Raw genomic sequence first — 26,545 nt, 5'->3', positions numbered from 1 at the left:
TCCGGAGGACCATGCCTGGACAACCACCATTACCAAGAGGACTTAGAGGGAGGCATGGGACAGGGTCCTGGAGCTGTTGGGACATCTTCAGGCCCCGCTGCTGTGCTGGTAGATTGGCTGATCACAGCATCACCCCATTCCTGCTGTGTGTGCCTTCCTGCATTTCTGTCACCAGGCAGGTAGGTAAGTTTCAGGGTGTCCTCAGGATGGTCTTCAGTGACTGCCAAGTGACCCTGAGTGGCTTGAATTGGCTACTGTTTTGTTAATCAGAACCCCTGGAAATACATCCCTTTATTTGTTCATCCATTTATTGACTCATTCAATGTTTATCAAGCACTGGCAGTGAGTTGTTTGTTGGGAAATCCCAACCTGAGCACATGGGTGCCATGATGGGTGTTAGCAAAGAGATTTGAGCCTCCCAAGTCTCTGTATATGGGCTTCCCCCATGGCCCAGCAGTAAAGAATCTGCTTGGAATGCAGAAAATGCAGGAGACGCTGGTTCTATCCCTGGGTTGGGAAGATCCCCTGGAGGAGGGCATGGTGACTCACTCCAGTATTCTTGCCTGGAGAATCCCCATGGACAGAGGAGTTACAGTCCATAGGGTCAGACACGACTGAAGTGACTTAGCAGGCACGCGCGCGCGCACACACACACACACACACACACAATCTCTGTGGACAGAGCATGTGGATGCAGCGGAGCATCAGAGGGTGGGGGTTTCAGATGAAACCCCTGTTACCCATCTCCTGCAGCCACTCAGGGCAACCTGAGGGTTTGGGGATGCAAGTGAGTCAGGCTTACATTCTAATGAAGGATAAAGAAAGGAAGAAACTAAAAAACATTCTGATGTAAGTGACCAACTGAAAGGAAGTCCTCCATAAATGATCACCAACAATCCTATCAATGGCACCCTGAGCTGTCCCACTCAAGGGTGGCTCCCTCACAGTTCATGTGCCCCAGGGGCTGGGTGACCCTTTTCTAGGACGCCTCCTTGAGAGATTGTGCTCTGTGTCCACTGATAAGCTGCCTCCAGGCCTGTGTTAAGAATGGGATTTAAAGTGAACTTGACTTACCCCCTGGGCCCCAAGCTCATCCTTTTGCCCATCCCAGCCTTGCCTTGCTGGGGGTGGGCACCTATATCCCTTGACTGGTGAGTCCTCCATCTCTGGGACTCACAGGATGTGACTCTGAGGATCCAGGGTCCATCTGGAAGCCCCAGTCGTGCAGAGAGGCCCATGGGAGGCTGCCCAGCTGAGAGACAGGTGGGAGGAGTGGAAGGGCTCCGCAGAGCTCAGCTCTGACTCTGGCCGCAGCCAGAGATAACGCGCCTTAAGCACCTGGCTCTGGGCCATGTTTCCGCAGCTCCTGTTTTAAAAGCAGCAACTCCTGGGAGCGCCTGAGGAGGAGGGGAAGGAAGAGCAGCAGAGCTGTTCCACACCTGGGCTGGATCGGCATTGCTGGACCTCAGAATAGGAGAGGACCAGTTTCCCACGATCTAGGGCACTGCCTTCCAGTGATTTGAAGCTATTGAATAAAATAATAGCAACAATAACAACAATAATAATAGCAACAACAAAAGCAATAGCAGCAGCAGCAGCTATTAACGTTGATGGTAGAGTTTAAGCCCTGGTGATAAATGGCCAGTAAGTTCTTATCCCCCACCAAGTTGCTCACAGGCCTCGGGGCTGTTCCCCGGTGACTCAGTGGTAAAGAATCCGCCTACTAATGCAGGAGACTCAGGTTTGATCCCTGAATTGGGAGAATCACCCAGAGAAGGAAATGGCAACCCATTCCAGTATTCTTGCCTGGAGAATCCCCATGGACACACACAGAGAGAAAAGTCAGTCATGGTGTGCTGAGCTTGGGGCTGTAACCCGTCGCCTGGGCAATGATTGGTGACCCCAGGCTGAGACTGCAGCCATCAGTGCCAGCCGGACTGGAAAGGTGGGCTCTGCAAGTCTAGAGGCTGCTTCTCACCTGTGGGTGGTCTTCAGCCAGAGGAGGCGCCAAGGCTGGTGTGACTCCATCAGATCCGTGTCGTCCCCCTTCTCCTGCTGCTTTCTGGGCAGGGTGTTCTTTTGGTGGTGATGGCAGGTTGGAGGGTAGTCGCACTCCTCTTTGGAAGGACATCTCAGGCACAGACTTCTGTGTTTTGGTGCTGGGGGTAAGCTGAGATGGCACATTGGTTTGGGGGTTAGAGGGTCAGTGGGAGCCGAGAGTGTTCTCTGTCTGGTGTCTGTGCCCAGGCCTCAGACCTGGAGGGACCTGCTGTTTCTGTGGACTGTTCCTGAGCCCTGAAGTGTGGGAGACAGCAACTCCACAATTCCTGTGCCTCCTGTGTCCCCAGAGTGCCCACTGAGCAGTGTTGTCCGAGCTCTGTCCCCCCATCGCATATACGGTCACCCTCACTGGGGCTTTGGCTTCTACTTCTCCAAGGTGAGTTGACCCCGGAAGTGATTGCTATGGCCCTTTCTGGTCAGACTTGCCGAGCTGAGGTCACTTCAGCCCTTGACTATCTAAATGACTAAATGTGTTTTGCTCCCTTCCCCTCTGCCCATCACAGGCATTTCACACAGATTTGAAAATCACTCACAGAGACTGTTGGGACCCCAGTGCACCACAAAAATACTGACAATACCTGACATTCTTAGAGCCTGGTTCACACATTAGACGTAGTGCTGGGTGTTTAGTACTTCCGACGGATCACCCCGTTGACTCCTCCCCCCCCATCCCTTCAAGGTAGAGACTGGTGTTGTCCCCTGTGTGTGAATGCTGTTGCTTCAGTCATGTCCGACTCTTTGCAACCCTGTGGACTGTAGCCCACCAGGCTCCTCTGTCTATGGGATTCTCCAGGCAAGAATATTGGAATGGGTTGCCATGCCCTCCTCCAGGGCATCTTCCCAGCCCAGGGATCGAACCCATATCTCTTATGTCTCCTGCATTGGCAGTCGGGTTCTTTACCATTAGTGCCATCTGGGAAGCCTGGTGTTGTCCCAGGAACAATGAATCCGAGTCTCAGAGGCCTAAGGAACTGGCCAGTAAGAGGTGCCTGGGGGGCCCCCTGCCCCTTCCCTGTCCTGCCCCCTGCATGGAAATGGGGTGGTGAGAGGAGGTTCTATTTCTACATCCTCTGGGCCATGTTACTGAGTTAAATACCATGTGCTTTGAAAGTCCATGGAGCCCCTCTCTGCTGGGAAAGAAGGGGGGTGGGTGGGAAACCACCATCAAATTCCCTTCTCGTCATAAAAATGGATGCAATTTATTTTTTCTGGCATTCCAATTACACAGACGTTTGTCGCCAGCTGTTTGTTCTAACGTGGAGCATTCTCTCAGCTGCTGTTTCCCCTCTCACATTTGACACCGTGAGTCTACAGGGCTGGCAAGCACTGGGCTAGAGGGCTCATTTGGCCAGGGAGCCTCCCAGGTTAGGCTGGGAGCTGGCTGCCCTGGAACGCAGGACGTGGCTGTCTGATGTTCCCCGGGTGGTCCCGAGGTGGGGGAGAGGCTGGGGCGCTGCTTTTCCCTCTCCTTTCATACTCCCTTCACTTCCTCCCCCTCCTCTCCCCTCACTCACAGACCCCCACCCTCCTCCCCACTACACTGTGTGTGAATGAAAACTCAGGGTCTCTGACGGTGAGAAAGAAGCAAAGTCTCCCACTCAGAAAATCACAGAGACCGTGGAAAGTCCCCTCTGATGCTTAAGCCACTATCTCTCAGAGAAGCCCCTGGAGCACCGCTTTGATCCAGGGTACACCCTGGAAACCCCTTGAAAGACTTGGTGGTCCCCCGTCCAGGATGCTATAGGTGGGGGTTCAGTTGAGAGAACCCTACAGTTCTTTTAAGTTTCTGTGTTGCTGTCATTAACTTTAAGGCACCATACAACAGGGAGATCCTTGGCAAGACCACAAAGTAGGCGAAGAGTAGGCTTTGGCTCTGCAGACCTGGGTTCGAGTCCTGGCGCTGGTACTTTCTGCCTGTGTGACCTTGGATGTGTTACCTAACTTCTCTGAGCCCCCGTTCTCGCATGTGTAAAGAGAGAGCTTCCATACCTTCCTTGCCGCTTTGCTGGAAGGCTTCAACAACATCCCATAGGAGAAAGGGCTGGCCTTTTCTCAGTGCCAGGAAGGAAATCTCATGAATTTACAGCTCCAAGGTAACAGCTTCATATGGAACCCGAGGAAGGATCATCTCAGGAACAGGCAGTACCAAGATGGATGAATGACCAGCCCAAGGTAGATGAGGGCAAATCGTTTTAAATGGGGGATTCCTGTTTGTCCAGCGCTCAGGGCAGAGCTCTGGCCCTGCGTCCTTAAAGGGGGTGAGCATCTCACCAGCCCAGAAACTCATGGGCTTTCAAAGTTCATGGGTTCATACCAAAGAACAAGCAATAACGGAGAAGGCAATGGCACCCCACTCCAGTACTCTTGCCTGGAAAATCCCATGGACGGAGGAGCCTGGTAGGCTGCAGTCCATGGGGTCGCTAAGAGTTGGACACGACTGAGCGACTTCACTTTGACCTTTCACTTTCATGCATTGGAGGAGGAAATGGCAACCCACTCCAGTGTTCTTGCCTGGAGAATCCCATGGACAGAGGAGCCTGGTGGGCTGCCGTCTATGGGGTCGCACAGAGTCAGACACGACTGAAGCGACTTAGCAGCAGCAATGTTATTAAACAGACTCACCCTGGTGGCTCAGCGGTAAAAGTATCCGCCTGCCAAGCAGGAGATGTAGGTTCGATCCCTGAGCCGGGAAGATCCCTTGGAGAAGGAAATGGCAACCCACTCCAGTATTCGTGTCTGGGAATTCCCATGGACAGAGGAGCCTGGTGGGCTACAGAATATGGGGGTCACAAAAGAGTCGGACATGACTGAGTGACTGAACACCACCACCACCAATACCAAAGACCACACTGACTGCGTGGGGAGTTCCCATTGGGTGCCAAGCACCTCCCATACTTTATCTCTCCCCCTTTTGCTAACCTTGTACTTTGGCACCACTTCCCCCGTTGCACGGAGGGGAAACTGAGGGCCTGAGAAGTACAGTAACTTGCCCAAGGTCTTGCGCTAGAAGCGGTGGAGCCGCTTTGTTTCTTTGGTTCCAATTTCCTAGGGCTTCATTCAGCTCCTGCGGACAGCAGGGCCCTAAAGTCCACGTACTGCCCAGCAGGGTGGCCCATGCCCCGGGAGACCCCCAGCAAATGGGGATACAGGACCTTGTGGTGTGGGTGAGGGGAGCAACAGCTCTTATGTAAGCAGCCCGGCTTCGACTGCAGCACGTGTAAACTCCATTTAGCCGCAGGGAGCCAATAGCCCTCCGCCGCTGGGGGTGAAGTGGGGGTGGGCTGGTCTGGGGGTGGGGGTGTCAGCAGCCCCGATCCACCCCCACCCTCCCCGCGCCCCCCAGCGCCGCCGCAGCCAGCGAGGCCTGACACCGGGTTAAGTCGCCCGGAGGCCTCTGGCTGCAGCTGGGAGCGCGCCTGGTTCCCATTCGGGCGCTGTGGTTTTGATTAGCTGTTCCGCGAGGCAGGCCTGGTGGCAAAGCCCTGGGAGCTCCGCTGGAACACAGGGTCCCCCGCCCGGCCGCCGCGGCCCCCCCTCCTGGCAGCCCCAGACTCCAGATGTTCCGAGCGCTCGCTGGGAAGGCCTGCTGGCGCCACGGAGGGCAGAGGGCAGGGAAAGCACGCGAGCTGGAAGCCCAAGCACTCAGTCACCGCAGGGCTTGGCAGCCCGCCCAGCCCTCTGCTGGCACATTCCCCAGCTCTCCCCTGGCCATCTGTTCCCAAAAAACCCTTTCAGAGCCTCATCATCACTCACGATACAACAGCGCGAGCAGCTGGTTTGGAGGCAGCAGGGAAAACCGTGCAAAAGGTCCTTTGTGAGAGAGGAAACTCGCTTATGAATAACAGGGCTGGACGCCGTAAAAGTTGGCGGCTGGAATCCCTGTTTCTCAGGCGCCGCTGTTTTCTCCCGACTCTTTATCTCTGCTTTTTATTTCGTTTCCCCTTGTTTGCTTTTAATGTTGTTTCTTCCTCTTCTTGCACCAGTTGTGACTTTTCTTGCTCCTCCGAGGTGCCTGAAGGCCACCTCATTAAGTCTCCTGGACGATGCCCGACTGTTGTTGTTTTTTTTTTTTTTTTTCCTGTTCTCTAAGCTGTTAAAATTGGGGATGGTTAGAATTGACTGTTTTTGTAAAACCTTGGCTGGAGGAGACAGGGCAGGAAGAAGGTGCCCAGGAGGGCATGGTGCAGGAGAAAATCGTAAACTGGAGGAAGGGTGGAGGGCAGAGAGGGTGCAGAGATCCCCACCAGCTCATCAGAAGGAGACGCTTAGGGAGAAGCGTGGCATTAACGAAACACCCAGTGCCGGGCTCCTTGGCTGATTGCAATATGACATGAAGCCTTTTTTAAGAACTGCTGCTGCTGCCAGAAACTTCTGGGAGATGTCTGCCTGGAATTTGGGCGCCTCCTGGGAGGGTCATCGGGGGCCCTTGGGATGCTGGGGGAATACTGGCCGCTGGGAGGCCCGCACTGGGGAGGAGAGGAGAGGGCAAGGCCTGTCTGCTTCCCTCAGACCCCTCTGGACCCTTGAGGAGGAGCTGAGAGTCAGGCCCAGGGTTCCAGGTGGAGGTGGGGACAGAGACCCATCCCCAGGTGTCAGATGCTGGTGATGGCATGGGGGTGTCACAGGTCAGGGGCAGGCAACTGGGGGCTTCCTCTTTCCTCTCTCAAGTCCTACCAACCTTTATTCCTTGCCTGCCCCCCACACTATTCCGTGAGACCCAGAAACTCAGCCACCCCTCACCCCAGCAGTGGAAAAAACCTGTCTTCCATACTGCTATGGGTTGTCGGCTCTTCCTACAACAGCTGAGGCTCTGGCTCTGGAGGGCATTTCATCTGCACTTTGGCTAAGACAGTAAAAGAACCCGCCTGCCAATGCAGGAGACACAGGTTCAATCCCTGGGTTGGGAAGATCTGGAGAAGGGAATGGTTCCTCACTCCAGTATTCTTGGTGGAGAATCCCATGGACAGCAGAGCCTGGCAGGCTACAGTCTATGGGGTCGCAAAGAGTCGGACCCGACCGAGTAACCACACTTTCACTTTTCTCTCATCTGCACTTTACTCAGGTCGGTACTTCACACCTTTCTCCTCTCTGCCCATTTTCACTTGGAGAGATGGCAGCTCCACAGGACAAAATATTGAGATTTTTCACAATGTCAGGGCAGTTGATCTCCTCATCCGAAGGGCTGGGTGTGGGCTGATTTCCCCCATCTCTGCTGAGGCCTGAGGTGTGTGGTCTGGACACTGAGGCTGGTCTCAGCTTTGCCCTGGGGGCTATGCAACTGGTGGCTTAGCTCCATTGTCTTATCTGGGAGATGCCAGCCTGCCTCCCTATCTTTCCAGGGATCAGTGGCACAAAGGATGTGAAATTCTTTTGTGAACTCGGCCTTTCCTCCTGCGTCTCCTCGTCTTTGTGGGGCTGAAGTTGAGGAGGGCCTAGGGAAGGACGGGTGGCCATTGGCCCCAGGCCTCTGGTGATGATGTGGGGTCTGTCCAGTGACCAGAGCCTGCTTTCTAGCCCAGGGGCTTCAAGAGGACCAGGGAGAGGCAGGGGGCAGGGGGGCAAGACTGCCCTCCCACTGGAGTGGCCAGGCCTGTCCTGCCCACTGCCCAGCCTTGAGCCCCTGCCCCTGGTACAATGGACAGCCGGGCACAGGGAGCACCAGCAGGCCCTAATTCCCCACCTGTCCTCAAGCTGGCCATCCTTTTTCTTCCTGCCCCCACAGACCGGAGGCAGACCTGTTCTAGGGGAAAGTATAGATCGCTGCCTTCCTTGACCTCCTGGTGTAAATGTTTCTAGAGGGTGAAATAGGGAGCCTCTCATGCCTTCAAGGTGTTTGTTCTCTGCCCAGACGTCACGGCCACCCGGGGCCCCACTGCCTGGCTCCTCCCTGGCTCGATTCATCCCCACCTGAGCCCCTCCCTGCAGCTCTGCTGAGAGCCAGGTGTGACAGCCTCTCTGTCCTGCTTGGGACCTTTCAGGGGCTTCCCACAGGCACCTGCCCCTCCCCCCAAGTGACCTGGCTCCAGCCGGTCACTCTGGGTATCCCAATTTACACTCTAGCCACATGGAACTCCTCACCCAGAGGGGCTATTTTTGGTCTCTGTGCTCATACTGTCCCTTCTGCCTGGAATGCCCTTCTCTGCTGTCTGTCTGGACACCTCCTGCTCATGCTGGAAGGCTCAGCTCCTCCTGGAAGCCCTCTCTGATCCCCACCACAGCCTCCTCAGGGTCCCAAAGCAACACAGCCACTTCCATGCCCTTACACAGGGGTGAGTAGAGTCTAATTCAGGCAAGCATCCTGTGATACACTATTAAGCTGTGATAGAACATATTATATTATGTGATCCTCTATTATGTAATATTTTAGAGCTCGTTTTTTGTCATTATATTGTATTTTTACATAATTTGTTACTTGATAAATTATGTGATATTAAAGCCCTATACTGTGGATTGACATATATACACTACCATGTGTAAAGTAGATAGCTAGTGGGAAGCTGCTATATAACAGGGAGCTCAGCTCGGTACTCCACGATGACCTAGAGGGGTGGGATAGGGGTGGTGTGGAAGGGAAGTTCAAGAGGGAGAGGATATATGTATACATATAGCTGGCTCACTTCATTGTACAGCAGAAACTGACACAATATTGTAAAGCGATTTTACCCCAATTAAAAAAAAACAACTCTGTACTACATTACATTACACAGTGTATGTTTAATGTACCTCTCTAGCTAGACTGTGAGCCCTTTCATCTTTGTGTCCCAGCTCCTGGCACATATGTGTGTGCGTGTTCGTCACTCAGTCATGTCTGATTTTTTGCAACCCCATGGACTGTAGCCTGCTAAGCTCCTCTATCCATGGAATTCTCCATGCAAGAATATGGGGTGGGTTGCCATTCCCTTCTCCAGGGGATCTTCCCAATCTGGGAATCAAACCCAGATCTACCATATTGAAGGCAGGTTCTTTAACATCTGAGCCACCAGGGAAGCCCCATAGGAAGCCACTAAACAATGCACAGCATTCTTTCCATGAAAATCCACACATCTGGGGCTGAATGTTCCTGGGCTGAAGGCTAAGACTCTAGGAAGGATGAACTAGGTGTTTTAAGACACAGACACGGAAGTGCCCCTGGGCTCCTCCCAGGCTCCTGTTTGGAGAATTCTGGCTCTTGTTGGCTTGAATCAGTAAGAAAAGCTTTGCATTTTAGATCACAGAAACTCCTCAAGCAGAAGTTTAAACTAACAGGGCTCCTGTTTCTCACAGTTAGGAAAGGTGAAGGGATGTAACTATTCCCTGGCTCCAAGGCTCCGGTGATGCTAAGACTTCAGGCTTCATTTTTGGTCTGTACCTCATGGCTACACAATGGCTGCCACAGCACTGAGTACTTCATCCACACACTACATCCAAGGCAGGGCAGGGCCTTGCCAGTAAGAGCTTTTGCCTCCTCATCAGTTCAGGCAATCCTTCCCAGACATCCCTTACCCAGGCTGAAAGAGGGAGTGCTGTCCCTGAAACAGAGGAGGACATCAGGTCCTCTCAGTTGGGAGGGCAGCCAGGTCAACAGCCACGTGGCTAATCTCTCAAAAGTTGGTCCCGGAGTTCTGACAGAGTGATTTTCTTCCCAGTGAGGCTAAACAGTGTCATAACCTTAACCACAGTACCAGAACCTCATCTCTGTGAATTTGCCATTCCTCACTGCAGCTCCCCAAATTGAGGGCCGGTAACCCAGGTGGTGCTAGTGGTAAAGAACCTGCCTGCCCATGCAGGAGATGCAGGTTCAATCCCTGGGCCGGGAAGATCCCCTGGAGAAGGAAATGGCAACCATTCCAGTATTCTTGTCTGGAGAATACTGTGGACAGAGGAGCCTGGCTGGCTACACTGCATGGGGTCACAAAGAGCTGGGCATGACTGAAGCGACTGAGCATGGAAGCAGTCCCATTTCCACTGCACAGCACTGAGGCCCAGAGAGCCGAGGTGGCTGGCCCAGGCCACTGGTGGCCTCATCAGTCTGCAAGTGCTTTTCAGTGTGCAGAGCCTCTCATACTCCTTTTCCTCTTTAGTCCTGCTGTGACCTCCTGAAACCCACATTTCTAACGCAGCTAGATGAGGAGGCTGGGACTTAGGCGGGTGAAGTCACCAAGGGCTATCCAGCTGGGTGGATGGGCAAGACTTAGGAAGGCTCATCCACTTCTGTGAAACAGGCACTCCTGAGTCTAGACCATCAGTGGCCCCTGTTCTCCCAAGGTGAGAGGTCTGGCAGTGCAGGGCCCCATGCTGGGGGGCTGGGGTCTGAGTCTCAGCCCAGCCACTTGGGAGCTCTGTCACCTCGGGCTCTCCAAGCTTCGCTTTCTTTGTAAGACATGGCTAGAGACGTCCACGGGTGAGGAGGGTTCAAGGTAATGATGGCCATGAGAGGGCCTCTCAGCTGGATGAGCTTGTTAGTCACTGGTGTTCCTAGAGGTCACTGCTGTCCATTACAGAGGTGGGCAGAGGGAGCCCACATGTCCCCTCCCCATCCGGTGACTTACCCTGGGTTGCTAGGCAGTGGGCACCAGGTCTGTCCCTCTGCTGTGTGTGCATACATGCACAGGTTTGCTGGGCATAAGTAGTGACTGTCTGCCAGAATCAGATGGAGGGCCTCACACGTGGTGGGCTGAGTTCCCGGCACTAGGGAGATGCCCGGAACTTATAGGTTTCAAATCTGCCCCTTTTCCCGAGGGATCAGGAGACCTTAGAGGGGTTTCCATTGTAGCAGGCAGGGTAGAGCCAGGTAGCTGGGCGCACAGGGGCAGCCCAGTGACCCTACCCACAGCCCGGAGAGCCCTGACAAGGTGTTACTGAGAACTACTCTGCCTGCGCCCTCAGGACAGCGAGGCGTTCCTGACATCCTTCCCCACCAGCATCACACCACACACACAGAGGGTGTGGGTGGCAGCCAGTGCACTTATTTGCAAAGGTTTAGCCCTGTGCACCCAGGGGCAGAACCCTCCTCCTCTGCACACATTGGGTTGACCAAAAAGTTCAGCAGTTTTCCTGTAAGATCGTGGAGAAAAACCTGAGCAAACTTTTTGGCCAACCCACTGCATTCAGTAGTTCTTTTATTTTTCTTCAAACTTTAACCTTTTTATTTTGTATTGGGGTATAGCCCATTAACAGCATTGTGATAGGTTCTGGTGAACAGAGAAGGGACTCAGCTATACACATACATGTATCCATTTGTGGTTCGTCATTTACTGTATCACTATATGGGGACAAAAAGATGAAGCAAGCTTGAAGGACCCTTTACATTCATTTAAAAAGAAATAGTTTTTAAAAATGTATTTATTTATTTTAATTGGAAGATAATTACTTTACAATATTGTGATGGTTTTTGCCATACATCAACTTGAATTGACTACAGATATGCATGTGTCCCCCCCATCCTGAACACCCCTCCCACCTCCCTCCCCACCCCATCCCTCTAGGCTATCCCAGAGCACTGGCTTTGGGTGCCCTGCTTCATACATCGAACTCACACTGGTCATCTGTTTTGCATATAGTACTTACATGTTTCAATGCTATTCTTTCAAATCATCCCGCCTTCTCCTTCAAGAACAAATGAATTCCTACTATGTGCTAGGAATTGTCCTAGGTACTGGGTCACTTTGGGGAACAAAACTGACAAAGGCCCCACCCTTTGGAACTCGGGGTAAGTGACACAGAGGCCAGACAGGAAAGTTCACAGGGGAGCCCTGCTTCTTAGCCCACTGTGCTGAGTCTTCGCACAGCTCTTATGAGCATGACTCCCTGGCGTCCCAGGTCAGAGCAGCTGGGCAGAAATGGCTGGGAGGGCAGCTCCTGGAGCAGGTGCAGGGAGAGCCCCCAGAACCACAGCCAGTGGCCTGATGGCGTGGGAAGAAACAGAAGAACAAAAAGAGCAACACCAGAGGCTCAGAAGAGCCAGGAGGCATGGAGCCATTCGGTGTCAGGGTAGAGAGCCCAGAAGCCTCCGGGACCTGGAGGGTCTTCTGTAGGCTGATGTTCCCCGGGCTTGACCTTGAGTTGTCAAGAGGAAGCCAAAGTACATCCAGTAGCATCTGACGGAGAATGCAGGGAAGTGCATCAATTATCAAGAACTGGGACCTGTCCAAGCCGTTCGGGCACAGAAAACACGCGCTTCCTTTCTGTAGGGAAACTCACTTCAGCTCGCGGGCTGCTTCTCTTGGGCGGGTGAAGGGGGTGGTCCTTGTCTGTTTTGCTCACTGCGGGACACTCACGTGCTCTGATTGGAGCCTGGCATGGTCTGAACACTCAATAAGTTTTCCCCAAATGAATAGAAGCGTGGAAGTCCAAACAAGTGAGCTGTTTCCAGCGGTCCTCCACAATATCCCATGGGCATCTCCTTGGTGCCCCCAGTGGAGCCCTGGTCACCTGATGGGGAGACACAGTTCCTGTCGTGGTCAACTGACATGCAAATGGGGGAGACACATGCATACACACATGTGTGCACCGACACGTGGCTGCCTAGCGCTAAGGGCTTGGCTTCCCAGCCATTGTGTTCTTTTTTAAAAGTAATTAATTTTTGGCTGTGCTGGGTGAGTCTTCATTGCTGCACACCGGCTTTCTCTAGCTGCAGCAAGCGGGGCTACTCTTTGCCGTGGTCCACGGGCTTCTCACTGCAGTGGCTTCTCTTGTTTTGGAGCACAGGCTCTAGGCACACGGGCTTCAGTAATTGTGCCGCATGGGCTTAGTTGCCCTAAGGCACGTGGGATCTTCCTGGACCAGGGATTGAACCTGTGTCCCAGGCATTGGGAGGCAGATTCTTAACTGCTGAATCACCAAGGAAGTCCAGCCATTGTGTTCTTTAATCCTCTCTTCAACCTCAGACTGTAGACTACTATTATTACCCTTTTACAGGTGGAGAAACAGAGGCACAGAGAGGTTAAGTAACTGCTCAGATTCACACAGCTGGTAGAATGGGGAAGTAAGGCTTCACACAGGGTCCGTCTGATGCCATAGTCGGAACATTTAACCACCGTGCTGCCTTGCCTCTCAATGGGGTGGTGTGCGTTCGGGAGTGTCTCTGTGTGCATTTAAGTGTGTGTGTGTACATGTGTGGGTGAAACATTCATTTTTCTTCCTGAAACCTCTGTGGTGTCACTGATAGTCAAGGTGGTGGTGAGTAAAGGGCCCTGATCAGAGATACCCCAACCCTCCCTGGATCCCATGGTAGCTTCAGAGTCTAGATATAAGGGGCTTAGGGACAATGGGAAGGGCCAGAGGAGGGGTTTGGACACTGTTTTTACAGAAATCATTTGGTTATTTGGGTTGTCCAGGGCCTCACGGCTTCTCCCAGCCACCCCATTATTGCCTCCACGCATCCTGAAACAGCTAGACTCTTACCGAGGGTCTCCTGAAGACATGCTGTGGGCTTTGCAAAGGCTTGCAGGCTGGCACTTTGGCATGGATTGGCTTGTCTGGCTGGTGCCCTATCACTCCTGCTGTCAATTTGCTATAAGGATTGGGGAGGGGAGACCGGAGATGTGCAGAAGGGTGGTGGGGAGCGATATTAAGCCCTGGGGATCCCTGACACTGTGGTTGGGGATGTGTGTGTGTGTGAGTGTAGTGTTGGTGGCGGATCGTGTGGGAGTCATGAGTCAGGGCCCATGGGAAGCTTCCAGGGAGCAGGACCTTCCTCACCTGGCGGGCCACCTGTTTGCCCAGCTGTCTGCTCCCCTCCAGCCTGTCTGTGGGGCAAGGTCAGGGGCTCCTTGTGCTTCTGGGGTCTGGAAGAGCAGTGTGCAGCCAAGTGGAGTTGGCTGGACACTCTCCCAGGATGGGAAGCAGATGGGAGGCTGCAGCAGCTGGGGCTCAGGCCTCACCCAGGCCAGCTTGACCCTCGCCCTGTACTGTGGGGTGGGGTGGGATGGGGGCCAAGAAAGACAGACAGGCTGAGGGACTTGGAGAGAGAGACAGAGGGGCGGTCAAGAGAGAGTTGGCACAGAGACACACAGGCTGAGTATGGAGACAGAGGCAGAGCCTGGCCACCAGAGAGAGTAGTCTGCAGCCCAAGAAGGGATTGGCATGGTGGGGCCTGGTCTCCCTGCCGGTTCCCTGCAGGACCATGGGCTCCCTCCTAGCACTGCCCTGACTCTGGGAGTGCCAGGCTCTGCTTTGCTCTGCTGCATCCTAGTGTGTGACCTAGGGCCTCCATTTTCCTATCTGCAAAATGGGAACAACAGCCACCTCCCAAGGGCCGTACAACAGCAAAGGAGTGTGGTGGGCTCCAGACGAGGCCTCTGTCAATGGATTCGCTGACTTCTGTCCCCAGCTCTGAGGGGACAGGGAGCCGAGGATGACCTGGCCCCCTGTTTCAGGAGCTCATGGTGGCACTGTGTGGGGTGAGTGGGCAGGCGATGGCAGTTGCGCCAACCATAGCTTGAGCACAGAGGAGAGAGAAGAAGTCGGCATGAAGCTCTTGGAGGCTTCAAAGGGAAACACATGTCCCCAGCCTGCAGTGAGGTGGATCTGGAGCCCTCATTGTCTGAACTGGGGACACAGCGACCAGCAGAACCCCACCCTCCTGGAGTCTCTGTTTCTGTGGGCAGGAATAACTGGAAGCTAGGCTGTAACCAGAACAGGGGACACAGGGGACTGCATGGGGATGTCTCAGAGCTGGTCCTGGTACCTGCGTCCCAGTTACACCTCTAGCATCTTAGCCCAGGAGGGATCCCTGTACTTAGCACAGTAACCCTTGTTGTTTCTTACCACTAGGAAAGTTCTTCCGTATGTGCTTGACTGACCCTGAGGTCTGAACACATCCATTAGCCTCAATCCGAAGAGGCTTATTTATTTATTTAAATATGTATCTATTTATTTGGCTGTGCTGGGTCTTAGTTGAGGCACCAGGATCTTTTGTCTTCATCGCAGCATGCAGGACCTTTTGTTGTGACATGTGACCTTTCAGTTGCGACATATGGAATCCAATTCCCTGACCAGGGATTGAACCCAGGGCCTCTGCATGGGAGCACTGTGTCTTAGCCACTGGACCACCAGGAAAAGTCCCAGCAGCAAGGAGTTTGGACTGCTGGACCGAGCCATGCTCCTGACCTGGCCTCCTTGTATCACAGGCAGTCACAGCATCCTACAGCCCAGGGCCCCAGACAATTGAATTCACTCCTCTGGTGAGCAGCTTGGTGGGACAGGGGAAAGGTGCCTAGTCAGCATTTACCAGCAACAGTGCTTTCAGTGGGCTTCCTTGATAGCTCAGTTGGTAAAGAATCCACCTGTAATGCCAGAGACCTAGGTTTGATCCCTGGGTGGGGAAGATTCCCCTGGAGAAGGACATGGCAACCCACTCCAGTATTCTTGCTTGGAAAATCCCACAGACAGAGAAGCCTGGCAGGCTACAGTTCACGGGGTCTCCAAGAGTCGAACATGACCTAGCGGCTAAACCACAGGTGGTTTCAGCTTTGCCCTGGGCTTAGATTATAAGCTGCCCCAGGGCAGGGCCTCTAACTCCAGTGCCTGTCACAGAGCTGACACTCAGAAGGAACTCAATAAATCTTTGTTGAGTAAGTGGATTTCCTCCCCCAGTTCACAGTCCCTAGGTGGAGTCCTCCGGCTCACAAGGGGCTCTGGCCATCACTTTGCAGCTCTAAGACCTTGAGAGTCCTCCTAGCCAGGACACAGTGTGATCCTTGATTCACACCATGTTCCCGCCCTCAGCAAACAGCAGCCAGCTCCAACTGCTCATAAATTTCCTGCCTGTCACCCATGGCGCCCAGGCCAGGCGAGGCAGGAGGCGCTAGGGGTGGGCTGAGCCATACCTGCTTCCAGTTCCCTGGGAAATTTGGAGGCCAGAAGCCCAGGCCTTTGCATGTGCCCAGAATAACCTCAGCAGAGCCAGGCCCCTTGGAGATGTGGAAGCAGGTCTGCCAAATGCAAAGATGAATGGGCTGGAATGTTCGAGAAAACACAAACACCCGCTTGCGGTACAGCTTGTGCAAGCTGGTTTCACTCCCAAGAAATCTGATACAGGCCTGCCTAAGCACAGGAAAAGTGTGTGGATATATGGATCTAGAGAGTATCATACTGAGTGAAGTAAGTTAGGGAAAGACAAATATCATATAATATCACTTATAGGTGGAATCCAAAAGTGATACAAGCAAAGTTATTTACAAAACAGAAACAGACTCACAGTCATAGAAAGCAAGCTTATGGCTACTAACAGGGAAAACAATGGAAAGGGATAAATTGGGAGTTTGGAATTAACATATACACACTGCTGTATGCAATAAATAGTAAGGACATATAGCACAGACAACTATATTCAATATCTTGTAATAATCTACAATGGAAAAGAATCTGAAAAGAATATATATATATATATGCATGAATCACTTTGCTGTATACCTGAAATTAATACAACATTGTAAATCAACTGTGGTGGTGGTGGTTTAGTCACTAAGTCGTGACCAGCTCTTTGCGACCCCATGGACTGTAGCCTGCCAGGCGCCTCTGTCCATAGGATTTCCCAGGCGGGAATACTGGAGTGGGTTGCCATTTCCTCCTCCAGGAGATTTCCCGATCCATGAATCAAACTTGTGTCTCCTGCTTGGCAGGCGGATTCTTTACCACTGAGCCACCTTAAGACTTCCCTGGTTGTCCCGTGGTTCAGAATCCACCTTGCGATGCAGGGGATGTAGGTTCTATCCCTGGTCTGGGAAGATTCCACCTGCCTCAGGGTGGCTAAGCCTGGGTGTCACAACGCTAAAGCTCGTGCCCCACAATAAGAGAAGCGACCGTAAAGGGAAGCCCATGCAGCACAACCAGAGAGAAGCCCATGCAGCACAACCAGAGAGTAGCCCATGCAGCAATGAAGATCCAGGGTAGACAAAAGAAAGAAATAAAATTTAAATGGAAATAGTAAGAAAGAAAAAAAAACTAGAAAAAGAAAAGAAAAGGAAAAGTGTGTGAAAGAGCAATCACCTATAGCCAGCATGGTTTCTCTGGGTGGGGAGGGGGAGGTGACTTCAATGGTTTTCTTCTGTTTAGTTGTCTGTGTTTTTTAAGTTTTCTACAATTAACCTGTACTATCTACGCATGTGCGGAAGTTTTAATGGTTTTATTGAGATTATACTTTACCCATTTAAAGCTTACAATCCAATAGATTCTAGGATTTTCACTAAAATATGGCCATCAACACAACCGATTTAGAGCATTTTCTTTCTTTCCCCCTTTTTTCTTTTAATATTTGGTTGCACTGGCTCTTCGTTGCAGCCCGCTGGATATTTATTGCCATGTGCTTTGTAGCATGTGGGATCTTTTTTCTTTTTAGTGCGGCCTCAGCATCTTTTCCCATGGACAGAGGAGCCTGGTGGGTTACAGTTCACAGGGTTGCAAAGAGTTGGACACAACTGAGCGACTTCACTTTCACTTTCAGCATCTTTAGTTGTGGCATGTGGGATCTAGTTCCCTGACCAGGAGTAGAACTCCCAGGGCCCCCTGCGTTGGCAGTGTGGAGTCTTAACCACTGGACCACCATGGAAACCCCCAATTTAGACCATTCTTATCAGCTCCAGAAGAGACCCCATATGCTTTGGCAGTCCCTGTCTCCTTCCCAGTTCTGGGCAACCACAGATCTATAGATTTCCCTGTTATGGACATTTCGTGTGCATGGAATCATATAATACTTGAACATCTGTGTCTGGATACTTTCACCTAGCGTACTGTTTTCAAGGTTTACCCATGTTCTGTCACGTGTCAGTACTTCCTGCCTTTTTATGGCTGAGTAATATTCTTTTGTATGAATATACCACATTTCACTTGTTTATTCATTATGAATGTGATCTCGGTAATTTAAAAATTGTGCTTATTGAAGCAAGTTAGCGCACACACTATCTTGGGATTCCCGGGTGGTGCTAGTAAGTAAAGAACCTGCCTACCAATGCAGGAGACATAAGAGACATGGGTTTGATCCCTGAGTCAGGAAGATACCGTGGAGAACGGAATGGCAACCCACTCCAGAATTCTTGCCTGGAGAATCCCATGGACAGAGGAGCCTGGCAGGCTATAGTCCATAGGGTTGCAGAGTTGGACTTGACTGAAGCGTCTGAGCATGCACGCACAGATTTATTGCTTCCTGTTCTGGACGTTTCTGGCCAAGATGGCAGTTGGTTCCTTGTGACTATTTCTGGTTACTTGTTTTGAGACTTTTCAGCCTATGATACTATTTTATGTTTTCAAACACCAGTGAGTCACCCCAAGGACTCAGCTCTTTGCAGGAATGGGAACTGGTGCTTCAACTGTGGGCCAGACCCTGTTGGGCACATGTGGCTCCCTTGTCCCATTGATTCTTTGCAACTGACCTAAAGGTGGGTACTATTACTGTGCTCATTTTAAAGATGGGTAAACTGAGACTTTGAGACATCAACCAGCCTGCCCAGGGCCCCAGGGCCCCAGAGCCCCACTGACTTTAAGGCCAAGATGAAACCTAGCATTCAGCATTTAGAACCAAACACAAAATCCCCTTTTAGCCTACATATTGGTTTACATAAAAGTGAAAGATAGGGAATTTCCTGGCAGTCCAGTGGTTAGGACTTGGCACTTTCACTGCCAAGGGCTGGGTTCAATCCCTGGTCAGAGAACTAAGATCCCACAAGCTGTGTAGCTCAGCTTTCCCTGGCACCCCCCACCCCCCCAAAAAAAAGATGAAAGTAAAATAATGCCTGATAGTGTGGGTCTTGCAAAATACATCTCTGATGCCCCCCGTTTGTCTTTATTTTTTTTAGTATTTTTAAAAAATTAATTAATAAATTTGAAAAGTTTTTGCTTGCCCTGGGTCTTTGTGGCTGTGTTTGGGCTTTTTCTAGTTGTGGCGAGTGGGGGCTACTCTCTAGTTGCCATGCCCAGACTTCTCACTGCAGTGCCTTCTGCTCTTGCAGAGCACGGCTCTAGAGCACAGGCTTGATAGTTGTGCTTTATGGGCTTAGTTTGCTCCACAGCATGTGCGACCTTCCCAGAACAGGGATAGAACCCATGTCTCCTACATTGGGACATTGGGAGATGGATTCTTTACCACTGAGTCACCAGGGAAGCCTCATTCTTCTTTTTTTTTTTTTTTCATGTTTTGTCTGCACCATGCAGCCTGTGGGATCTTAGTCCCCCAACCAGGGATTGAACCCACTCCCTCTGCGTTAGACGCATGGACTGTCAGGGAAGTCCCTGTCTTTCATATTTTAGTGTTAAAATAACACTTGCAATCTGACTGCTCCTTTAAGGACAAACCATAAAAAAAAAAAATTCAGGATTTCATTACCATTTGATGCCTTTTTCTGCTTATAAAAGGCTGTATCCAAATTGCTTATCTATAGAAAAAATGTATAATTTAAAAACAGTGAAACATGGTTAAGTAAGTAAAGTGACTGAAAATGAACTTGAAAGGTAAAACAACTTACAGGCAGAAATAATAATTTTTTAAAATGCCCTACAGTGATAAAATTACTCTGAGGAAACCAATCCACTTAAAGCCAAAGACGAACTTAGTAAGCAGAGGAGTACAATTAGAAATTTAAAAATTGGAAGTGAACAAAAGCAGAAAGATGCAATACAGTTCCTGAATTCACAACAGTTGCAGGCACAGTTAGCCAAAATGTCCAGTGACACATTTGAAATAGGAAACCTATCTGTGGCACATAATCGCTACATTAAATAAAAAGGCAGTGAGTGGAAATATTTATTTACGTGGTCAACAAATAGCAAATGTTTATTGAGATACTACTGTGTGTCCAGACTGTTTTAGGCCCTGAGGCTACAACAGCCAACAAAACAGACCACATCCCTGGCCCTGTGGAGCTGATGTTCCGACCACAAATGAGTGAACAATCAAAAGATGATTTCTGCAACTTCCCTGGCAGTCCAGTGGTTAGGACTCTGCACTTTCACCTCTGAGGTTGCGGGTTCTATCCTTGCTTGGGGAACTAAGATCCTACAAGCTGTGAGGTGTGGCCAAAAAAAAAAAGATGATTCCTGAATGTGATAAACACAGCCACTTTGTCACACTGACCAAATCACCTCAATCGGACTGCACACATCAGACCTGCTGCAAGGGACCTGGGAGGGATCTTGTCTAGTCATTTTTAAAGTTTACGACAGCAAGACTTTTTGATGCTTTTGAACTGTAGTGTTGGAGAAGACTCTTGAGAGTCCCTTGGACAGCCAGGAGGTCAAACCAGTCACTCCTAAAGGACATAAACCCTGAATATTCATTGAAAGGACTGATGCTGAAGCTCCAATACTTTGGCCACCTGATGTGAAGAGCCAACTCATTGGAAAAGACCTCGATGCTGGGCCAGATTGAGGGCAAGAGAAGGAGCGACAGAGGATGAGATAGTTGGATGGCATCATCGACTCAATGGACATGAGTTTGAACAAACCCCAGGAGACAGTGAAGGACAGGGAGGCCTGGCGTGCTGCAGACCGGAGTTGCAAAGAGTCACACATGACTGAGCAACTGAACAACAATGTTAGTGAGAGGCAGAACCTGTATTTAAAGGGCATCCTCCTCGTTGAGGGACCATGTAGGGGGCTCCTCAGGACCACGAAACCCTTACCCAGCCACACCCAGAGCCTTGGTTGCAGTGGAAACAACCACTCACAAAAAGTCCAGAGCTGGATGGGATGCAAGCTGTATTTCTCACCTGGAGCAGGATGTGGCCAGGGGTTACGTAAGAAGGAGTCTGTGGTGTGGTTGTCACAGTGGAGAGTAAGCCCAACCCTCTCCTCTGTATTTGCAGTTATGCTTGCATGTGTACATGTGTACACACACCTATACACACACCTTGCCTCTTCTGAAGGGATACATAGGTAGATTTGTCTTCTATCTTTCAGTCACAGCTGATGGGTCCATGGTAAGAAATCTGACTGAGGCTGGGCCAATTGCCTGCCTTCACTGGGCATTTGAGGTGGGGATGTTGAGAGACTGGGTCGATGGTGAGACAGGCAGTAAAGAAGCAGGGCCTGGATGTGGCCGAGTGATATGGTTGGCAGGGCACCTGGAGGGAAGGGGCATAGATAGCCCCTTGAGGTTTGCAAGCTTTCCCGAGACTTTCCTCCAGCCTCCCCGAAATGCCCTTTCATTGTTGTTTAGCTGCTAAGTCATGTCAGACTCTTTGGGACCCAATGGACTTTAGCCCATCAGACTTCTCCATGGGATTCTTCCATGGGATTTCCCAGGCAAGAATACTGGAGTGGGTTGCCATTTCCTCCTCCAGGGGATCTTCCCAACCCAAGCATCAAACTCATGTCTCCTGCATTGGTGGGCAGATTCTTTACCACTGAACCACAGGGAAGCCCCTTGGGTAGCCTTGAATAATGGAAAGAAAGATTGGAACGAGTTTCTTCTCCTCGCAATGCAGTCACAATCACACAATCAAAAGAAAATTCTGGGTAAATAAAACCATACACATTTCTTGACTGCAGGATTTTTCAGAGCTTTTAATATGTCCATATATACTGTGACTTTCTCCAGGGGATCTTCCTGACCCAGAGATCGAACCTGGGTCTCCTGCATTGCAGGCAGACTCTTCATCAGCTGAGACACCAGGGAAGCCCATACAGTGACTTCCAAGATGGGGCCAAGGTCTGTGATGTTTCCAAGACTCATGGGATATGCCTCACCTGGCTCATTCTCTGCAGAACAACCCTTTGGGGAGTGCTTATCCACGTGCATGGACTTGTACTTGCCATACAGGTGAAGGAATTAAATCATAGACAGGGAGCGTCAGCTTCCCAAGGTCACACAGCTGGTTAATTGCAGAAAAGGTCCTGGCACCTAAGACTTCCCGTTGTTCCTCCTGCCACACCCCAGTTGACATAAGGCTTCCTTGGATGGATGATGTTATGTGTGGGATTCCTGGTCCAAGGTGGGTGGTGGAAGGCAGGTCCAGTATAGATGCGAGGGAAAGGGTGGGGTTGAGAACTGAAGGTCAGGCCTTGGGCTGGTGGTAGCCATGGCTTCCGTGGAGTCTGAGAGCCCTACCAATGGCTTGGGGCAGAGCCCGGCTGGGCGGCCGCGCCTTAACAGAGCAGCCAGTGGGCCGGCTCCAGCTGCCCCAGCCTCGCGCGCCTTCTCTGACCGCAGGCGGACTGAGCGAGAGAGGAACTCAGGGCCAGTCCTCGGCCGGCCCGCCCAGGCAGCCAGCGCCGGGATGACGCGGCTGTAAATCACCACGTGGACCACAGACCCAGTGCCATCCCCACGGGTTTCCTTTCCGCTTCTTAATCCTCCTCTTCAGACTCAGTAACAAAAAGCAGATTCCTGCTGGGGCCAGCACGCACCATGGGCTCGGAGAATGTGAGCCCGAACTCACCACATCAAGATGCTCCCTCCTCTCACTTTTCCTTTTACCCCTGTCTTAGCCTCTATTAGCCGGAGGACACTCCCTCCTCCTGGCAGGGCTCCCTCGCCCTCCTTGGACCCCACTTCCAGCCTTGCCCCAGCCTCTACCTTGGCCGCCTGCCCATTGGCCGCCCAGGCCTGAGGCTCACCGGGGCCTGTGGTTAGCAGCCCCTCCAGCCTCGTGGTTTGGCTCCAGCCCGGCTCCCCAAGCCTCCCTTTCATCAGGAGTTGCCTTCGTGTGTTAGGATAAACAGCACTGATCAGGGTTCAAGTGCTGGTGCTGCCAACTCGTAGGTAGCACTTACCTCTGAGATGGGGGATGTGAGAAGGTTCCCTGGCACGTCGGAGGTGCCTGACAGCTGTTCTGTTCCAAAAATAAGTGCTTAGCTGTTTGTTCAGGGTTGTTGCAAGAAGCAAGAGAGAGGTATTTGGCACTGCTTTGCTAGGGGTTTGCGTGCCCAGTTAAGGGATGGTTGTTCTCCTGAGTGTTCTTAGGTGGACTTGGAGCCCCCGAAGAGCCTCCCCACCAGCTCTGATCTCCCTCCAAAGCTAAAGCCCTGGCAGCCCCTATGACCTCTCCCCATCTCCTATCCCTTCCTATAGCAAATCCTACCCTTTGGTCAGTTTTCTCATGAGCAACAGCAAGTTCAGTGGCCAGACAGAAGTTTCTGAAGGTCAGGACTGCAAGGGACTGAAAGATGGTCTAAGCTAAGGGTTTTCCAATTTGCCCCAAAGCACCCGAGTTCTCAGAGTCTTCACCAGGCTCCACGTTGGAAGCAATACTGTAGACTCTGGGTCCCTTTCTCTCTGTGTCCCGCTTCCTCTCCTGATTCAAATAGACCAGAACCATGCTTATCTGTTTTCTACATTAGAATTTCAAGGTCAGAATTCACTTATTTCCACTAGATGAAGACACTATCATTTTATAGATAAGAACACTGAGGCCTAGCTAGCGGGGGGATGGGCTGCACCTAGAGTCGGCCTCTTGGCTGCTGGTGTAGTATCTTGTCTGAAGGATGTGGGGAGAAGGAAGTGAGGATGCCGTTCCTGTGGGCAGGGGCAGGGCTGACTCTAACATTCCTTGGAGGTGTGACCTAGGGATTGGAGGTGTGACCTAGGGATTGTAGGTCACACCTGGGTATCAGGACCAGGGGTCCCTGAGCTGCTTCTACCTGCTACACCCCCTCCCATCTCCCAAACCAACTAAATCAGCATGTGTGCTGAGTCGATTCAATCTTGCCTTACACACTCTGTGACCCCATGGACTGTAGCCCACCAAGCTCCTCTGTCCATGGCATTCTCTAGGCAAGAATACTGGAGTGGGTTGCCATGCCCTCCTCCAGGGGATCTTCCCGACCCAGGGATCAAACCTATGTCTCCTGTGTCTCCTGCATTGGCAGGCGGGTTCTTTACCACTAGCGCCACCTGGGAAGCCCAACTCAATCAGCATTGGTTCTAAAATGCAGTGGGGGTGGGGTGGGAAGTAAGGGGATACTGTGGGCTCTGGTGGCAGCCAGTCCTGGGTCCAAATGGTGGCTCCATCCCTTACTGAACGCTTCAAGATGCAGTCCCTGCCTGAGCCATATGGATCCTTCCTAGGGCAGCCGTGAGGGTAAGAGCAGGTGCCACGGGTGCCGGCACCTGGTGCGGGCTGGCCTTCTGGAGTTAGGACCAGTGTGTGTGTGGGGGGTGCTTCTGACCATTGGTTGTTTCTTTTCTTTTTTTAAAAATTTGTTTATTTGGCTGTGCCAGGTCTCGGTTGCAGCACGTGGGACCTTTAGTTGTGGCATGTGGTATCCAGTTCCCTGATCAGGGATGGAACCTGGGCCCCTTGCATTGGGAGCAAGGAGTCTCAGCCACTGGACCACCAGGACATCCCCGTTGGTTGTTTCTTTTTGTTTGTTGAAGTATAGTTGATTTAAAATACTATATTATTTTCAGTTGTATAATATAGTGAATCAAAAATTTTATAGATTATATTCCATTTAAAGTTATTATAAAATATTGGCTATATTTCCTGCACCATACAATATATCCTTTTAGCTTAGCTATTTTATTTTTTGTTTGTTTCTTAGCTTTTTTTTTTGTATTGGAGTGTGTTTGATTTGGGGGCTTCCCTGGTGGCTCAGCTGGTGAAGAATCTGTCTGCAGTGCAAGAGACTGCCTCCTGTGTTAGTTTCAGGTGTGCAGCAAAGTGATTAATTATACATATACATATACCTATTCTTTTTCAGATTCGTTTTCCATATAGGTTATTACAGAGTACTGAGTAGAATTCCCTGTGCTATACAGTAGGTCCTTGTTGATTATCTGTTTTATATATGGTGCGTATATGTTAATCCTATCCTCCTAATTTATCCCTTTCCTCCCATTGGCTGATTCTTTCAGGAGTGACCAGCCATGGGCTCGCCTGAGGATGCTGCTGTGGGCCCTCTTTCCAAGTCAAGCTTGAGGAGAAGGTGAGCTTGCCAAGTCCAGCCTCGTCTTCCTCTCTAAGATGCCACCGGATGCTCAGACCACCTCCTCTCAGGACAAGAGTTAGCCTGCCTCCTACTCACCCTCACCCAGACCCCCACCCCCAGCCACTCTACGGTGACTTTGCACTTTGCTCTCTGCCCGGTGGGGTGGGGAGAGCAAAGTCTTCGCCTTGCCCGGGCCTGAGGCCCACCGTCCTGGCTGCAGAAATTCATTGCCAAAGATTCAACAGGGACACTGAACAAACTGGGGGTGAGAGGACCCCATGGTGAAAAGCCACACTGTGGCTCTGTGACCTTTGCTCCTCGTGTTGCCCGGGTCCCATCTCAGGCCAAAGACAAGTCAACATTTCCACTAGGAACTCATGGAAGAGATGGATGTTTGGTAACTTCAGACATGATCCGGAACTGTCTTTCTCCACTTGGCCCTGAGCTGGCTGGACCCAAGATACATCTTCTAGGGGCTGTGAGAGGGAGGCTGGGGGTGCCTGTGGGGAGTGGGATCTGAGATCCCAGCCCCTCTCTCCCTCCCACTGGCTGCCCAGGCCTCTGACCTTGATTTTCCATGTTCCCTGGGCCCAGGCTCCTTCTTGGGCCCTCAGCATCATGAGAATTGAGTATGTAGGGGGAGCAGCACCCATACCCCACCCCCGGGACTTGCCTCGAGGTGACCTGCCCCCAGCTGGCCTGGCCAGCCACTCCTTGCCAGGGGCCCGCCCTCCTGACAGGACACACAAGAGGGTGCCCTGCCTGGAGGCCAATGGTCTGTGACGGTTGTGCAGGGGGGCAGAGGAGAGGAAGGGACCAGGGGAATGGGCCAGTAATGTGGGGAGGAAGGCATGTTCAAAGCCAAGGCCTGTTCTTTCCTTGTGCTCACATGGCCAAAGCTGTTCACATCTGTGCTCAACCATCTGCTTCAAATTGAAGTAAAAGCCCCAATGTGTAAAGAAAACACTTGCTTGTGTTGATGGACTCTGTGGGTGACCAGGACTTTGGCCAGTCAGTCAGGGGGAGGAAAGAGGTTGAGAGTCCTTCAGAAATGAACAGTGTGTGAATGAATGTGTGTGTGGGTGTGTATGTGTGACGGGGTGGGGTGGGGCCTTCGCCATGGCCTTGGCCTAGACTAGTGACCAGGAGGCCAGGTCAGGAACACGTGAGGAGCTTTCTCTGCTTGTACTGCATTTACTCCATACTGTGAGTTTATAAGGTGGGGACTGAATTTTTTATCCTGTTGTACAGACGAGGAACCTGAATACAGAAGGAGAAGGGCAGGTCAGTGACAAAGCCAGGTCTCACACGGTGGCCTCACTCCAAAGCCTGTGCTGTTAACACCTTTCCAGCCCTATAAGCCAGTTCCGGCCCAAGGTCTTGGCGTGGCTTTGTCCCATCTGTGCGCTGCAGTGGGCCTTGAATGGGACAGAATAGCCCAGCAGGGGTGGTTGGGTTGTGGTTTAGTTGCTCAGACGTTTCCAATTCTTGTGTCCCCGTGGGCTCTAGCTCACCAGGCTCCTCTCTCCATGGAATTGCTCCTCTCTCTCTTGCTCCTCTCCCCAGGCAAGAATACTAGAATGGGTTGCCATTTCCTTCTCCCGGGGAACTTCCCAACCTAGGGATCAAACCCTGGTCTCCT

At 51.6% G+C, this 26,545-nt stretch overlaps 1 protein-coding gene across 3 annotated transcripts in view; it reads left to right on the top strand.

The window, feature by feature from the left end:
* ATOH8 (atonal bHLH transcription factor 8) overlaps nt 1-25,867 on the top strand; it is a 42,024-nt gene extending 16,157 nt beyond the window's left edge. For 2 of the 3 annotated variants that reach the window (XM_006045866.4, XR_003102298.3), the window contains one exon: nt 24,830-25,867. In XM_006045866.4, the coding sequence (XP_006045928.2) occupies nt 24,830-24,835 (6 nt within the window). In that variant the 3' untranslated portion in view covers nt 24,836-25,867. Of the gene's footprint in view, nt 1-21,571; nt 21,683-24,829 lie in introns of all 3 variants that reach the window. The other variant, XM_025261182.3, reaches the window with a different exon arrangement.
* Nucleotides 25,868-26,545: the final 678 nt, after the last annotated feature.

Source organism: Bubalus bubalis, chromosome 12 (genome assembly GCF_019923935.1).
Source record: "Bubalus bubalis isolate 160015118507 breed Murrah chromosome 12, NDDB_SH_1, whole genome shotgun sequence".
NCBI lineage: Eukaryota > Metazoa > Chordata > Mammalia > Artiodactyla > Bovidae > Bubalus > Bubalus bubalis.
The sequence above is the reverse complement of the archived record's forward strand: the minus strand, read 5'-3'. Positions and strand labels throughout refer to the sequence as shown.